We start from the raw sequence: 14,017 nt of genomic DNA on the forward strand, positions 1-14,017 counted from the left end.
CATGAATACTCCAAAGCAAGCCAGCTGGCTAGTGAGAAAAATATTCACTGCCAGAGAGTGGTGGACATCTGATCTAACAATGATAAACTCCTTTGTGGTTGATGGAAAATATAGTATCAAGAAGGCCTATATACATGCTATGCCAAGTTACCCCAAAGTTCAATGGAAGTCACTCATTATGTTGCTAGGAATGATGCCTAAACACCAATTTACACTCTGGATGGCAGTGCAACAAAGGTTAGCTACAGTAGACAAGCTCACAAAATGGGGAATTCAGGTGCCCCAATCATGTGTGCTATGCGAAAGAGATATTGAAGAAACACATGGCTACCTATTCTTTGAATGTCAATACTCAAAGAGCATGTGGAAAGAAATGGTGACATGGCTAAGGTAACAAAGGAACATCACAAAATGGGAATCTGAAGTACATCAATGCCAGAAACCCAAGAAGAACAATCCTGGAAATTATATTTGCAGCAGTGGTGTATCACATCTGGATGGAAAGAAATAGCAGAAGATTTCTAAACCAGAAAAGAGAAGCCAAGGACAGAGCTAAAGACATTACAATTCAAATGCATATAGCAGGTCAACAAAAATGTAAATGGGGACCTATATTGAATACACTGAATAGTTATCCTAGTTGTAGTTTATAGCAAATAGGATAAAGGAAGACCACATTTTCTTAAGTGGTCTTGGATAGGCAACAGATTGCTTGTATAGTTTTTATTTTGGTTACCTTTGAGACCTGCTACTAGAGTCAAAATAGTGCAGGTGGTGTATATTGAAAATGGTTGAAATAAATTTTTTACTTTCGACCAAAAAAAAAATACTAGATTTTCCATCATGTTCTGTTTGTTTAGATGTGGACCTTTTTATATCATCGGGTATTTCGTATTCAAAATTTACTAACCCAATTAATTTGTATACATATCAAATAAATTCTTACAAAAAAGTTCTATATTTTTGGTACTCGAATCTCGAGATAATTAATTAAGGGTGAATAGATCCCGATCGTGTCACTATATTCCCGGGTTTTGGACTTACCAAACGTCAAATTGAGTCTTAATAGGCGTTTGGATATGAATTCCAATTTATTTATTTTTTCAAATTTGGAATTTCACTAAAATTTGAATTGAAGATGAAGTTGTGTTTGGTTATAATTTTTGCAACATATTTGGATGTCTTTTTTTTCAAAACCATGAAACATAATTTGTACCCCACAACTTGTAAAAAACATCAAAACTACCCCAATTTGATTATCCTACTTGAAATAAACAATCAAATGTTATTGTTTAACTGTTATCATATTCTGCTTTACTGCATTATACAGAAGATGCAAAGTCAATATCACATTTTCTAATTCTACTAACAAACAGAAAAGGTGCAAAAGCAGGCATAGCCACATATTTCTCATAAGTCATAACCATATAATCAAACTTCTAGTAGGCAGAGTTCAAGTATCAACTAGGACTGATGTTCCACCATCAGTCGCCAAAGATGTATCTGCCAAAGATGAAAAACTGATGGGGTCATTTTGTAAATTTTAAAAATATAAGATAAATTTGTAAAATTAAAAACTAGCAAATTCTCATTTTCAATTGAAAAATTGGTGAGAACCAGTTTTTTAAATTTGAAAATGGAATTTCAAGTGAAAAAAGAAAAATTGGTAAGAATGGGATAACCAAACATTATTTTCAAAAAAAATTTGAAAAATAGGAAAAAATTTGTATGTCCAAACGGGCTCTTAAATAGGAAAAAAGTATTACAAATTATATGAGAGGTTTAAATGCTCTCAAGGGTGGAGCAAAAAATTATTTTTTAAATGACAACCGAAGTACGAGAGCTTTAGAACTCATATGCATTGGGTGCAGTATTTTCATCATTATTTGACACTTTTAAGTAGATCTTGAGAGCTGCAGAACTAATAAATTTTTTTTCAGGATTTATTATTTATTTACCCAATCCCTGGTTACCACAATGAGCTTTGTAACTCCTCATCAACTGTAAGGTCTATGACGAAGGTCAGGCTGATGAGGACGTGGTCAAGAAAGCGATTGGTATACTTTTAAGTTGATAAACTTTCGAAGAAAGAATAAATAATAATATTCACCCTTCGAGGTGGCCGAGTTGGTTGAGCAGGGAATTGCCCAAATGGGAGGTCTAGGGTTCGAAATTCACTTGCATACAGCCTTAGTCGAGCTCGTCGCAGGGGGGCCGTCTAGGGCGGTTTACTCTCATGTATGGTTTACAGGGCTATTAGACAGGAGTATGGTTTACCTTGTGCGAGCTTCAAGGATAGCGGCTGCTTTTTCCCTTGTTAATAAAAGAAATAATATTCTAGGCAAATCTTGCATCGAAAAGGAAGAGAAAAGTAACCTTCTATCCGATTTTCGCATTATCATCTTTATAATTTCACTCCAAACAAACTAAATGTAGTAGCATGGACAGGAACATACCATCTTCCCTTACAATTGTACTGCTAGAAACTATATAGAGAAGGACACTACTCCCTTCGGTCCACAATAGGTGACCAATTTGTTTTTAGCACGCCCATTAAGAAAATACTAAATTCTATACAAAAATACCTAGTATGACTAAATACCCTTAATTAAATATTTAATGTGAGGAGTAAGAAAACTTTTTAGGGATATGTACATAAGGTTAATTTTGTAAAAACAAATTAAATTCTTTCTTGATTATATAAATGAACACTTATTTTGGACCAAAATAAAAAAATAAATTGGTCACTTATTATGTACCGTAGGAAGTAAACATTACAGTATTTGCTAAATTTAATGCCAATTGGTAGGACAATTGGTACTTTGTACTGCATTGGGAGTAAACAAGAAGATAAGGTTAAGACTGAGAGAAGCAATTGTTGAGTGTTCCTATATATAATCCTTCAAATTGATTGATTTGTAATTTGGTTAGTTGGTTCATCAATTAAATATCCAACATTATATATTTAAAATCAATTCTTGAAATTTTATACTATAAAATTTAGTGCATTTTTATAGTAACCACTAAATCAGCCAGCATCAGCAGTCCATTTCCCTTGCCAAAAATCAAGCACAAGTAAAGGAGCAAGTGGGGAAATTAAAAATTTGTATTTAGTCTTGTTGTTGAAGCTAATCAACAAATGAACTTGACTATGATCCTCTAACTGCTAAATAATTAATATCAACTTGATTAGGTTACTTATAATGTTAGTATTTTCTCAAGATTACTCTAGGAAAATTAACATTTAAATATCTACCCTATAATTAGCTGCTACTCTTCTTGAACATATCCCACCTTGTCCTTTCTCCTCTCTGATTTGTATTAGTAGTAATTATGTAATTAGATAACAATAAAAAACTATATAGTTCTTAAATGTTGGGCAAAGATGTCAATGGAATATAATTATATTGTGCATAGAGGTCAAATAGGTATATTTTGCATATAAATATTAAATCTTCGCATCACGCGGAATTCCTGACTCTGCCACGGTTTAAGCTCTCGTTTGTTCATAAATTTTGGCTACTTTTTTTCAAAAAAATTTAAAAATATTGTTTATTCATGGAATATGATCAGTTTTTAAAAAAAGTTTCATGTTCCCAAAAAGTGGTTTAGAGCAGTTTTTGGGTGAAATTTTTTTTCTTCCTCTCACAAAACTTCAACTTTTTTTCAAATAAAATGCATGTCCAAACACGACTTCAACTTCCAAAATTTATTTTTCAACACAATTTCAAAAACTCTTTTTTTTTTAAAAAATTCTAACCAAATATATATCCATATGCTAGCTAAATAGTTGGAATGTAAACTTAGTATAGGTAGTACACCTAATTTTCATGGTACTGCAGGGGAACATAGATAAAAGTGACTTAAGGTTTTGACAAGAAGTTCCAAGTTCTGCAGCCTAAGGTCGTTGCAAAATTATAAATAAGTTAAAAATAAGAAGAAGAAAAAAAGAATAATTAATTAGTGAATTTTTAAGGTTTGTTGGGGTTTGTTTGGGAAACGAAAACGTAAAAAGTAAAAGGACGACTAATTAGTAGTTTTTAGTTTTTTAGGTTACGTAACTAAAGTAAAAGTTTAAACTTTAACCCAAACCCTTTACCTTTAACGAACGACGACGTACCTAACTTTAACTTTTTTAACCCTTTACCCTTTCGTTTTGGTTTTACCGTTAAACCTAAAGTTACGTACTTTACTTTTTAAAACGGTTAAAAAGGTAAGTTCGTACCACCAAACTTTTAAGTTTTACGTTTCCTTTCGTCCCCGTTACCCTTTAAGTTTTTAAACGTTTTAACGTAAGGAAAACGAACTTNGTCCGCTCAGGGCCTAGGCCCTCACGGGTTTAAAATGCGTCACTAGGGTCTAAGGCTTGTTAACTTATATACCCAGCATCCCTCTTGTGTTTTGCCGATGTGGGACTCTGTCAATAGTCTCGGGCCCCTCTTATGGACTCAGCGTCCTCGCTGAGGTTTGACCCACCGCATGGGATTCGCCTAGACTCAGCACTGAGGTTTGCCCCGCCTAACCGGGATTCGCCTAAACTCAGTTGAACTTTGATTTGACCCACCATCGGCAAGACTGACACAAGAGTGGCTCTGATACTATCTTTAACAGCCCAGCCCGCTAGTGATATTGTCCGCTCTGGGCCTAGGCCCTCACGGGTTTAAAACGCGTCAATAGGGTCTAAGGCTTGTTAACTTATATACCCAGTATCCCTCTTGTGTTTTGCCGATGTGAGACTATGTCAATAGTCTGGGGTGTTACACATTTGCTACATAAGTAAAATTGGTTGGAGGTTTAAAACTAACACATTCTTGGTAGATTGTATATAACGTTGGCAAGTCGAGTGGTTTCACCACCGGAGGTTTATGGTAGCGTGGTAAATCTTCCTTTATTCTTAATTACAGGTTTCGTATTCGAGCCATTCCTTAATTACAGGTTTCGTGTTCGATTAATTACAGGTTTCGTGTTCGAGGGATAGTCAGGAGTCTTCTTTAGTATGGAGCACTTTACATCCCAAAGTAGAACTTCCCGAGTTTAATATGAATTAGTCGGACTCCAATGCCAATACCGAATAGCGGATGAAAACTAAAAAAAATACTAAAATTGAGTGGTTCCAATGAGCACTTACAGCACAAGGCATCACTCACCTTTAGACACAGATACAAAATTGACCTAAGAAACTAAATCCGAACTCCAAACTTACTGTTTTTCTTAGAAAAATGAAAGAAATATATTTAATTGTTTGTTTTCCAAAAGGAAAGAAATCTATTTAATTGTTTGTTTTATTATTACCAGTTGTTTCTTTTGCTTCAATTTTCTTGTTATCCTGGTGTTGTCGGTAATATGTCGTTTTATTGTTTCCTTTCCATGGTTTGTACACTATTATTTTCTTTTCAACAAGTGATGTGACTATGCTTCTTCTGAGCCGAGAGTCTATCGGAAACAGCCTCTCTACCTTCACAATGTAGAAATAAGATTGCGTACATACTACCCTCCCCAAACCCTACTTGTGGGATTACACTATGTTTGTTGTTGTTGTTGTTTGTTTGTTTGTTTTCCGGAAGCAGTAAAATCTCATTAATGATGTACTTTCACAAGTATAATCCTAAGATCAAAGTACATTGGTGTAAATGCATTAATAATACATACATTGAGAATGAGATTATGATATATTTAGCTTGTAGTATGGTGAATACTAGAATTAGCAAGAGTTGATAGCTAATATGGAAAACGACTTATCACTAATACAGATTTCAAAATAGTACTCCCTCCGGTACAAAATAAGTGATTTTTTGGATGTTTTCACACAGATTAAGAAATCCACCTTTTAACATTAATTAGTAATAAAATTGACCATATTAACCTTTACTATCTCACATAAACACTCATAACACATATTCCAACACTATTTACTCCAAGGACAATGTAGGAAAAAAATAATTAATTCATTCTTGAAATCTGGAAAAATCACTTATTTTGGACCACAAGAAAAAGGCCAAAAAATCACTTATTTTGGACCGGAGGGAGTAATAGTTATCCTGCATTTAATATCTTAATTGCTATATAAGCTATCCTACTACTTATTGACATAATATTTTATTAAGAAACCTAAGATTGAACCCTAACACAGAGTGCAGTACAATCTTTTACTTTGCTCTTAGTATGTGTCCTAGTTTCACACACAAGCTCCTTCTTAAATGTTTGAGATCAAACAATATGTTGGGTAAAAGGGCAGCTCGATACACTAAGCTTTCGCTATGCACGAGGTCCGGGAAAGGGCCATATCACAAGAGTCTATTGTACGCAACGTTACCCTGCATTTTTGCAAGAGACTGTTTCACGGCTCCAACGCGTGACCTCCTGGTCACATGGCAGCAACTTTACCAATTACGCCAAGGCTCCCCTTCATCAAACAATATGTTGGGTGTGTGACAAAAAAGCTATAAAACCATCTTAAACAAACAAAGAGAATCTGGCATTTAAACCATAGATTATCTGAATAATTACGCTTCAGTCATACTAAACACTGTTCTAGTGCCTCAAACAATCAAATTATCTACTCTAATGCATTTCCATATAGACTTACCTCAAACGTTGTCTATGAAAAATGACTTCCGTCTTACCATACCCAGTGCGGTCCCACAGGTGAGGTCTCGGAAGGGCAGTTTGTACACAGTCCTTACCCCTATCTTGTGAAGGTAGAGAGGCTGCTTCCGATAGACCATCAGCTCAAGAAAAGTATGTAAGGCAGAGTTATAACGAGTCGGGAAAAAAATGAAAGGAGCAAGAAAATGATAGATTGATAGCAAATAGCAAACTGGTATCCCGTACAAACTAGAACAATACCATAAATCCATTTAGATAGTGAAAACAAATTACAGAAAGGAAGCATCTACTACATCTCTCGCGTTATTTTGTAGGTGCAAGGAGGGTGAAGTGAAACAAAAGCTTTGACACAGAATATAAATATATCAATAGGTAGACATTCCACGCGACCAAAACATGGTGGAACTAACAAAGAAGGCCGTTGTGCCTACTGAAAGATTCAGTCACCTGGCTTCATCTACTTCATTCTTTGCCATCAGCAGCACGTAGGGATCCCAATTGAACCGGAGCTTGTGTTCCCACAACTTTCGATGATCCATAAACAGACACATCGGCACCCTGCACCTTTTCTTTCTCGATTTGTTCCTTGATCCAGAAATATGTAATTCTCAAGCCATCCTGAATCATTTGGAACACAGACATTAGAAGTGCACCACCTATACAATAACAAACTCTCAAACAAACACCAAAGGATGCTCAAAATGATCTAAGCTGATACCTTCAATTTCATACTAGGCGCCCAACCAAGCTTTTCCTTGATTAGAGTATTGTCGGAGTTTCGACCACGCACACCCTCTGGTCCGGGGATGTGATGAATAGGAAGCTTCTTGTCCTCAAAGCTGAGGACCATCTCGGCCATCTCATTCATACTTACCATCTCATCGCTTCCGATGTTCACAGGCTCTCTGAAGTCCGATTTTGTTAACCTAAATATGAATAAATTTGTTTGTATCTTTTACCAAGATTTCTGAGATAATCAAAAGAGTGTTCTCAATTAAAACTCTGGTCGAGAAATGTTATTATGCTTAGAGCTCCACATACCTCAGAACGCCTTCAACACATTCATCAATGAAGGTGAAAGATCGAGTTTGCTTTCCATCTCCCCACATCTCGAATTTATCAGTGGAAGTTTGAGCTTTTCTACAAAAAGCTGCTGGTGCTTTCTCGCGTCCACCTGTAGTTTTAAACAAAAAAGTTGATGATTTCATGAAAAAATCAATGGCAATGCAGCGACATGTAATTTGCTTGAGTGAGAATACCTTTCCATGTTCCAAATGGGCCATAAATGTTATGGAAACGTCCAATGCGACACTCAATTCCGAAGTCCTTGTTGTAATGCTTACATAACTCCTCTGTTGCCAGTTTTTCTAAGCCATAAGCATCTTGAGGCTAATACAAAAATAAAAACTGTCATTATGATGCAAATGATCATATCCCAAATACAGCAAAGGTTTATGGAATTAAGGCAAAAACCTCCGCAGGCCAAGCATCAGACTCCTTTAAGCTCACGTTAGTTTCCAACTGCTTAAATTCAGGGTAGATACAAGCACTCGACGCATAAAAGAACCTGGAACCAACATTTAAAAGGTTAATGTCTGGAACTAGTACTGTCTCTTAGCTACTATACAAATAAACAAAGGGGACGAATATGGAAAATCAGAAGCAGCTACAAAGCAGAAAAGATCTCTATGGTGGTATTCATGACAGAATAAATATACTTGATATATAGTATTAAGAGATCAAAATCTAGAGGAATCAACAGCATGAAAAATGAGCTCCCGAACCAGATCTTTTAGTCTATTACCGTAAAGTCCATAACCTTGAGTCAGGTTCAAATCCTGTCTCCGCAACATCTTGGTTTCCTCATAAAGGACTTTTAATGCTCTTAGAGAGACTTGTAATGACAATTATCTTTATTTTACTATATATGAGAAAAAGTTTACGGATGTACAAAATTTGGTAGTAAATGCAGAAGGAAGAGATAGAACCGACTGAAGGAAGGGAGTGCGACAAATAGAAACAACTTCGTCATCTTTCTGCACATAAAATCTAGCATAACAAATTGATATGTATAGACTCGACCATCTATCTACAAGGAAATTACAGCAGTAGTAACCTACACCCAAAATTATGAATAACTATCTATATCTGTGTGTGTTTATAAATTTTATTATTTTCTTTTACAATCAGGTCATTGGGGCCAGTATGTTGCAGCGGAGGTTTTTAAAGCATCGAAGTTAGACACAACATTATCTCCGCATCTTCCCACCAATCTAAGGTAAGTACTTCATCGTTTTAGAATTGGAATGCCAGACGATGGTTAGCCAAAAATAGTGTTGCAAGTGAAATATCCATAAGTTCTGTGTAACCCTTTCATCATAAAAATAAAAGAGATATGCAAATAAAACCACTAGCCCATGAATACTGCATAGGTTTCTTGCATAGAACAGTAGTCTGCCACTAAACACTAAACAATGCTTAGAAAGCAGCAGAGATTGGCTAACCTCTTAACACCAGTGATTCGTGAAGCCTCCATCATGTTAAAGCTGATCATAGTGTTGTTATACATGATAACCGAGTGGTTGGACTGAATGAAGCCCATACCTCCCATATCGGCAGCGAGATTGAACACATGATCAACTCCTTTTGTGACTTTCAAACAGTTATCCATAACTCTGAGATCAACAAGATGGAACTCGTGACAGAACATGTCCTCAGACATATGCTCATTCTTCTTCCAGTCGGAAGCAATAATGTAATGCCCCTCGGTCTTCAGACGCCTTGCGATGTGTGAGGCAATGAATCCACCAGCTCCAGTAATAGAAATTCGGAGCTTCTCTGAAGGCCAGTAGGGTTCCCTCTCAAGGTTTTCATATGTGTATTCTCCATAACTGGTTCCACCGGAACTTCCCATTCTGTGCATACCAAAATCAAACGGAAAATGTGAGAAATCCTAGGCCAAATAGAAGCAAAGCACGAGTCTAGAATCAAAATACTCGTAGACAAAAGGGACATCATAAGAGAAGTGAATCTCCATATGGTTAATACAGAAACAACAAGTCTAAAGACAAACATTCAGGTGGATGAAGGACAAACTCTAGGAGTAAAACACAGAACTGAACATCAAGAATGAATTTTTACCTGAATATACTAAGAACTAAATAAATAAAAATGAAGTTAAAAGAAAAGGGAAAAGGGTCAAATTTGCTATTCGAAACTGATCAATTTCGCCATCAATTAGACTTTTGGACTAATCTTACCCCGCCATTAGGAAAAAATCTCGTTTTTTGACCTCGACCCCTAATGAAGCTCCAACCTAAGGTTAATGTCGAAACATAGTCAAAAGTTGAGAGGTAATTTTGGATCTTTTTCGCGAAGAATTTGAACACGCAGAGTCCACTATTTCACGTTGAAGCTCCACTAATGACAAATGGCAACACTAATATGATTTGCTAACGGCAAGGGCATGAATAGACTTTAAAAGTCTAATGGAGGGAAAAATTGAGTCATTATTAGGAGTACAGACCAAATTTAAACCTTCTCCACACTTAAAAAAGAGGAGAGAAACCACTCCATCTCAGACAAGACCAAAACTAAAAGATTCATTTTTTGACAAAGAAAACTAAAAGATTCACTTGACAAAGGCATGCTATTATCACAGCATTAAGATATATTTGCAGAAAAAACATGGGACACTACTCAATAAACAAAACTAAAAACTACTAACTCAGTTCAGAACATCAATAAATTAAGCATTAAACTTAACAAGAAATCCACATAAAAACACCCAACTTAAACAGAAAATCATATTGAAACATGCAGCTAATATGCAGAAAATCAAGAAAACAAAAATAACCAAAAAAGACAAAGTTTTTATTTTTCACACCCAAAAAAGAGAAAAGAACAAAAAACTCACACTAAAACCTCAAAATCTAAAAGATGAAAAGCAAATTACATTAATGACCACTCAAAACCCCAGATATTAAAATTACAGATTCAAAGAGAAAACAAATCCAAAGTAAAATTTCAAACACAGAAAAACAGAGAAATGCCAAATACCTTGAAGAAATTGGACCTGTGTTGAAGGAGATGGCAAAGCTCAATGATAAGGGGCTATATTTTTTTTGTGTAACAGATCTCTGATTTATAGCCAATATAATATAAATACAAATATAGTTAGTCAATAATTTCCAAGTTGCAGGGGGATTTCTTGGTTTAAGATTAAAATAGTAAGCATATAATTATGTGGACAGAATAGTGTTGTCTCTGATCTGGAATTTATAACACAGAAATATAGAGTCGGTTTAAAGTATAAACTATCAACTTCGTAATCCATTTTCATTGGTCTATAATTATCCTAGGCCTTAAAAAATGAAAACTTTCCATCATCACATATGGGTTCAAAATAATATTATTTTTATTAATTATTTGAGTTATTAGGTTCGAGTTTAAAATATATTTGTATAATTTAGTGAATCTTTTAATATATATATATATGTCCGAGCCAAAAGCTACTGAATCCCATTAAACTCTGTCTCATATATATATACCACTCACTTTTACTCGTTCTTTTTGGTTTGTTAAGTAAAAAGTGAAACCTAATTTTAAACTTAATTAAGTGTTGATTCTTTATTTTTAAAATAATACAGTATTATATATTTAAACTATTACATAAAGATATAAGTAATAAGCAAAGAAAAAAATATATACTCTCCAAGTAATAATGGGGAAAAAATAAATGAAAGAGGTGGAGTAGATTGAAGTATTTTTAGTTCGAATAATTTAATTTAACCAATACGCATCTTTGACAACTATATATTCTCGTACGTACCTACATGACCACAATCTTTCAAAATAATAAGAAACACATTATATAAAATATCATTGGTGTTTTGGTAAACAATTCTTGTAAATTAGTAAAAGTTGTGACGTCAAATATTCTAAATCATCATAAAAGAAAATTAAATTATTATATAAGATTATATCAATTAACTAATTTTTATGTCTCAAATATTCACTTAGGTTTCTTAATTTATATTTGCATAAAAATGTTTTACAAATCACGCTTTTTATAACTAAAAGCATTACATCAAAAAACTGCAAAAAAAAAAAAAAAAAAAAAAAAAAAAAAAAAAAAAAAAAAAAAAAAACATTACTGACGATAACATGTGAACTTGGGACAAAATAAACAAACCCATTCTGTACTTGAGAAATATTAAATTATACAAATAACTTTGATTGGCTTCATGAATTGCGAATGATATTTAAACTCTTATGATCTGTCGACTTTGCATCAGATATTCTAAGATGCATTTTAATAAGAATATTAAACAACATTTTTTTGCATGATAATTGATCAATTAGTTTTTGATTTTTGTTTTTGTTTTTTCTGTTCTTTTTTATATATTTGTATTTCATTCATTTTGTCGTATGGAATAAAGGAATCATGATTTGATTCCTCCAATAATTGGAGACAGAACGCATGGACTACTACTCATCGTTTAACTTTTGAAAAATAATTCAGAAAGTGTACGTTTGAAAGGAACATAACAAAATAAATACAATGAATAACAAAAAGAATTGCTATCATGTGTATTGGTCAGAATCCGACCACACGACCACAGCATCAAGGACCCCGTCCCGACCATCCTGCAGCAGCAGTCAGCAAATTCGACATCGCCTAATGGCTGCTATTTATGACATAAGTGTCGAGGTCGAGCGCCCCCCCCCCCCCATGAGGTCTTTCCTTCGACCCGGCCCAAACAAGATGTGACCAGCATGAGGAGTTTTGTGCTATAATAGAAGGAAGAAGAACCGCTTAGGGGGGGGGGGGGGAGGGGGGGCAGGCCGAGTTTCTATAATCAATAAAAATCTTCCAGGTGTCATTTTAATTGATTCTTCTATCTGTATGATTATGTTCTTCGATCCAGTATCAATTAATGTTGACTACGATTTACCCCTTCATCTACATTGATTGATTTACTTAGAAAGTATTAACTTACTTTTGCGTCAAACAATTTGGCGCCGTCTGTGGGGATTTCCTAGTGAAAATATTTAGTTCTTCCTGGATCGAAGAAAAAGGAACACCAAGAACAAATTCGGCTCAAACCAGAGTCAATGGAAGCGCATCAACCAAAAAAAAAGGAGAAGAATCGAACGCCCCAACATGAGCCAGAAATCTTCCGCCCTGTTGGCCTCAAACAGCCCGAGCGAGGAAAGAAGTGAAGCAAAGCGCTCCCCCTTTTCCTCCCGAGCGCCAGGCAAAAGAATGGAGCACCCCCCTCATCCACCATACTGTATCGGGCCGGAAACCAGCGCAGAGGCGTTTTAAAAGAGGAACCGAAAATCGCTTCGAAGCAACCTGAGTGCCACGGTCAAGCGAACAATCATAGCACGGGCACAACATACACCCACAGGCCGAAACGAAGCCAACACTTAACGCCCAAGGCATCGAACCATCGATGAAACGAACTGAGACTCAGGCTAAGTGCCTTCGCCATCAAAACTCGATAGTTCGACCTCGCTCGAACTGGGACTTAGGCTAAGTGCCTTCGCCATCAAAACTCGACAGTTCGACCTCGCTCGAACTGGGACTCAGGCTAAGTGCCTTCGCCATCAAAACTCGACAGTTCGACCATGCTCGAACTGGGACTCAGGCTAAGTGCCCTCACCATCAAAACTCGACAGTTCGACCTCGTTCGAACTGAGACTCAGGCTAAGTGCCTTCTGCCGTCAAAACTGCGACAGTCGACCTCGCTCGAACGTGGACTCAGGCTAAGTGCCTTCGCCATCAAACCTCGACAGTTGCGACCTCGTTCGAACTGAGACTCAGGCTAAGTGCCTTCCCGTCAAAACTCGACAGTTCGACCCTCGCTCAACTGTGGACTCAGGCTAAGTGCATTCGCCATCAAAACTCGACAGTTCGACCTCGCTCGAACTGGGACTTCGGCTAAGTGCCTTCGCCATCAAAACCCGACAGTTCGACCTCGTTCGAACTGAGACTCAGGCTAAGTGCCTTCGCCGTCAAAACTCGACAGTTCGACCTCGCTCGAACTGGGACTCAGGCTAAGTGCCTTCGCCCCAATCAAAACTCGACAGTTCGACCTCTTCGTTCGAACTAGAGACTCAGGCTAAGTGCCTTCCCATCAAAAACTCGACAGTTCGACCTCGTTCGAACTGAGACTCAGATAAGTGCCTTCGCCGTCAAAACTCGACAGTTCGACCTCGCTCGAACTGGGACTCAGGCTAAGTGCCTTCGCCATCAAAACTCGACAGTTCAACCTCGTTCGAACTGAGACTCGGGCTGTGCCTTCGCCATCAAAACTCGACAGTTCGACCTCGCTCGAACTGAGACTCAGGCTAAGTGCCTTCGCCGTCAAAACTCGACAGTTCGACCTCGCTCGAACTGGGA

At 36.4% G+C, this 14,017-nt stretch overlaps 1 protein-coding gene across 1 annotated transcript; it reads right to left on the bottom strand.

Moving 5' to 3' along the window:
* Positions 1-6,799: 6,799 nt before the first annotated feature.
* LOC109220842 (GDP-mannose 3,5-epimerase 1) lies at positions 6,800-10,873 on the bottom strand. The gene is made up of 7 exons (XM_019385307.1): positions 10,666-10,873; positions 9,111-9,521; positions 8,080-8,173; positions 7,866-7,995; positions 7,648-7,780; positions 7,325-7,532; positions 6,800-7,224 (listed from the first exon to the last, which is right to left on the bottom strand). Exons 2-7 carry the CDS (start codon positions 9,518-9,520, stop codon positions 7,069-7,071), a joined length of 1,131 nt encoding a protein of 376 aa, XP_019240852.1. The 5' UTR covers position 9,521; positions 10,666-10,873; the 3' UTR covers positions 6,800-7,068.
* Positions 10,874-14,017: the final 3,144 nt, after the last annotated feature.

This window comes from Nicotiana attenuata, unplaced genomic scaffold (assembly GCF_001879085.1).
Source record: "Nicotiana attenuata strain UT unplaced genomic scaffold, NIATTr2, whole genome shotgun sequence".
In the NCBI taxonomy this organism is placed as follows: domain Eukaryota; kingdom Viridiplantae; phylum Streptophyta; class Magnoliopsida; order Solanales; family Solanaceae; genus Nicotiana; species Nicotiana attenuata.

What these genes read in the sequence shown, in the direction of transcription:
- LOC109220842 (XM_019385307.1), bottom strand. Translation starts at nt 9,520, where the DNA reads ATGGGAAGTTCCGGTGGAACCAGTTATGGAGAATACACATATGAAAAC. An exon ending in CTGATGCTTGGCCTGCGGAG is followed by an intron (nt 7,996 to 8,079) that starts GTTTTTGCCTTA and finishes TTTTTGTATTAG; the next exon opens with CCTCAAGATGCTTATGGCTT. An exon ending in CCCATTTGGAACATGGAAAG is followed by an intron (nt 7,781 to 7,865) that starts GTATTCTCACTC and finishes TTAAAACTACAG; the next exon opens with GTGGACGCGAGAAAGCACCA.